General features: G+C 46.5%; 1 protein-coding gene across 1 annotated transcript; it reads right to left on the bottom strand.

The window, feature by feature from the left end:
• Positions 1-1,735: 1,735 nt before the first annotated feature.
• LOC145714132 (cytochrome c oxidase subunit 6B1-like) lies at positions 1,736-2,296 on the bottom strand. Its single transcript, XM_081793278.1, is given in 4 exon segments — positions 1,736-1,789; positions 1,791-1,818; positions 1,820-1,968; positions 2,255-2,296. Coding segments are annotated over 4 exon segments (273 nt in total).
• Positions 2,297-3,482: the final 1,186 nt, after the last annotated feature.

Below are 3,482 nucleotides of genomic sequence, written 5' to 3'. Positions count from 1 at the left end.
GAGAGCCAGAGACACCGAATTCGAAATAGGCTCCAGGCTCTGAGCTGTCAGCACAGAGCGCCACGTGGGGCTCAAACTCACAGGCTGCGAGATCATGACCCGAGCCGAAGTTAGACACTTAACTTACTGAGCCACCCAGGCTCCCCTAAAATTTTTTTATCTGTAAAAAAAATAAGAGCATCTTTTTTTTTTTTTTTTGAGGAGGGGGGAGGGGGCAGAGGGCAAAAGAGAGAATCTTAAGCCAACTCCATGCTCAGCGCAACGCCCACCAACACGAAAGTCAATCCCATGACCCGGGAATCCTGACCTGAGCCAAAATCAAGAGTCCAATGCTCAACTGACTTGAGCCATCCAGGTGCCCCAAGAGTATCTTCTTGATAGAGTTGTAAGTTTCTATATACATATAGATTTTATTATGGAGAGAGAGATGCGTATATTACAAATGTATGCCCGTGTGTATACACATACATAATATTCAGTGGATGCCATCACTGTTCTAAGTACTTTACAGATGTTAATTTATCTTAATCTTCTTACAACCCCCTAAGGTAGGATGTAGCAGCGGCAGCAGCATCCTCCTTTTATAGACGGATTTGAGGGACAGAGAAGTTAACCGACTTGTCCAAGGTCAACAGGTAGGAAGCGGTAGAGCTGAAGCACAAACTCAGACAGTCTGGCTCCAGAGCTGACACTTACATTGTGTCGCCTCCTTTTAACTGAGTTGATACACAGAAAGGACTTACAGCAGTGCTCAGGACAGAGGAAGCTTATTCAATAGCATAAGCTATTCTTTAATAACCCCTCAAAGATGGGTCTAAGAAGGGATTCTACTTGTGAGCTCTGGGATGGGATGGAGGGAAAGAGCACAGAGGTTTATGAAAATAAGACTTCAAGACAGGGGGTTAGGAGGTTAGAAAGGAATCAGCAAGAGGTGCTGCTATTCATTCAAGTTGGTATGAAGAAGATCTAGAAGTCCTCTCTAGTGCTGAGGATCCTGTTGCATTTCTGAGGATTATTTTGATCTAGCCCTGCAGTAATTGTTAAACCACTGACACTTTAAAATTTTTTTTTAACGTTTATTTATTTTTGAGACAGAGAGAGACAGAGCGTGAACAGGGGAGGGTCAGAGAGAGGGAGACACAGAATCCGAAACAGGCTCCAGGCTCTGACCTGTCAGCACAGAGCCCGACGCGGAGCTCAAACTCACGGACCGTGAGATCATGACCTGAGCCGAAGTCGGACGCTTAACCGACTGAGCCACCCAGGCGCCCCAAACCATTGATACTTTAAACAGTCCACTTGTATGAAGCATTTTTCTGGTTGATTTTAAGCCACATGCATAGTTAAAGCACTTTTTTTTTTGGAAACTGTGTGGATAATAAAGGGCAATATATAGACACATTTTAGCACATACAGGGGCTTGAGGCTATTTTGTATAATAGCTCATTCCATTGTCCGGCATAGAGAAGGTGGTCAGTTTAAACACATAAAACAAAACTGAAAAAACAATCACCCTGAAGTCCCTCTTCCTGGCCAAAGTCCTAATTCCACCCTGGCTTCTTGCCCGACCATTCAGCTCTTTTACACATACACAGTCTTACACTTTCCCAACAAGTACTTATGGCTAGTTAAGCTATGACTCAGGATCCCAGGGTGGGGATCACCACGCGCCCAGGTCCCCCTTCACCGCCCTGGGAGAAGGATGGAGGGCAGAGGAGAGGGGGGTGGAATCGGTTCAGATCTTCCCACGGGACGTGCCTTCCGCCCGGTGGTCATCCCAGGCTGACTGACACCCAGGATGTGAGGCAGAGGGACCTGAACACGCAGGTACCACTCCCATGCAGAGATAGCATCCCTTTGGGCAGTCATTGCCCTGTCACAGTGGGGCAAGTCCAGGGAGTTCTGCCAGCACTTCCTGGTCTGGTTCTGGTTGGGGAAGCAGCTGTCAAAAGGGGTAGTCTGGTAGTTCTTGATTTGGGTCATTTTTTAAAGTTTATTTATTGTTATTGATGTATATTATTTATATATAATAATGTTATTCTTTGCTTATTTATTATTAATATTATTTTGAGAGAGAGAGAACAGGCACAGGTGCATGCAAGCAAGGGAGGGGCAGAGAGAGAGGGGGAGAGAGAGTATCCCAAGCAGGCTCCGTGCTGCCAGCGCAGATCCCGATGCGGGGCCTGATTCCACAATGCGTGAGGTCATGACCTGAGCCGAAATCAAGAGTCTGATGCTTAACCGACTGAGCCACCCAAGCGCCTCTCTTGATTTTGATCTTGATGTCTTCTGCCATGGTTCTGACTCCTTCCTAAAGACACCCCCAAAGCAGCTCTCAGCTCAATGTGACCCTCAGCCAAAGCACTTTGTGGGACTCCTGGGTGGCTCAGTCGGTTTAGCGACCAACTTCGGCTCAGGTCATGATCTCGTGGTCTGTGTGTTCAAGCCCCGTGTGGGGCTCTGTGCTGGCAGCTCGGAGCCTGGAGCCTGCTTCGGATTCTGTGTCTCCCTCTCTCTCTGCCCCTCCCCTGCTTGCTCTCGGTCTCTGTCTCTCTCAAAAATAATAAACATGAAAAAAATAAAAATAAATAAAAATTTTTAAAAAGCACTTTGTAAAAAATTTGGATTGAGGTATAGTTGACACGTGCTCCTTTTTAACCAGTGTCCCTCAACCGGCCTCTTGGAGCTCTAAATAATTTGCTGCAGCTAGTGACAGAAATGGGGTTACTTCCTGTGCTCTACCAGCCCCCCACTTAACCTGGGACTCCTGGATCCATAAAGGACACTAGAAGTCGTCTAATCAGGCCCCTTTCTTGTAGATGTTGGCCAAACTGTTGCAAAGAAACATTAGGTGACTTTTCTAAGATCTAAAGGTAAAATCACTCATTAAAAAAAAAAATCCTACATGTATTGAGTGCTTATTCTGTGTCAGGCACTGTGTCAAGCAATTGGGAAAGAGAGATCAACAACAACAACAACACATAGCTCTGATCTCGAATTGCTTACAGCCTGGTGCATCAGAAAAATGTAAAGTATATAGTGTGATAGGTGTTAACAGATGTGCAAATACAAAGCACCGCTGTCCCTGGAGAGATCAGGGAAGGCTTCCCAGAGAAGGAGACCCTGCAGCTGGATGTGTCCAGCGGAAAGAATGGAATGAAAGAGGCAGCATGGAAGATGAGGATGCTGAGGGAGTTTTCCTTGAGGCACAGGCTGAGCTGCAGCCCCCAGTCTCTGGCGCCTCACTGCCAGGCGACCCTGAGCTCTTCATCCAGCCACACCCAGCCAGCTTCCAGCACTGCTCTTGCCCCAGGGTTGGGATCGCCAAATTTAGCAAAGAAAAATACAAATTAAATTTGAATTTCAGCTAAGCAATATTCTGTAGCATAAGTATATCCCCAGAATATGCACGGGACATACTGATGCTACAAAATATTTGTTGTTTGTCTATGGCCATACCACCCTGAACGCGCCCGATCTCG

This window comes from Panthera onca, chromosome X (assembly GCF_046562875.1).
Source record: "Panthera onca isolate mPanOnc1 chromosome X, mPanOnc1 haplotype 2, whole genome shotgun sequence".
NCBI classification, from domain to species: domain Eukaryota; kingdom Metazoa; phylum Chordata; class Mammalia; order Carnivora; family Felidae; genus Panthera; species Panthera onca.
The sequence above is the reverse complement of the archived record's forward strand: the minus strand, read 5'-3'. Positions and strand labels throughout refer to the sequence as shown.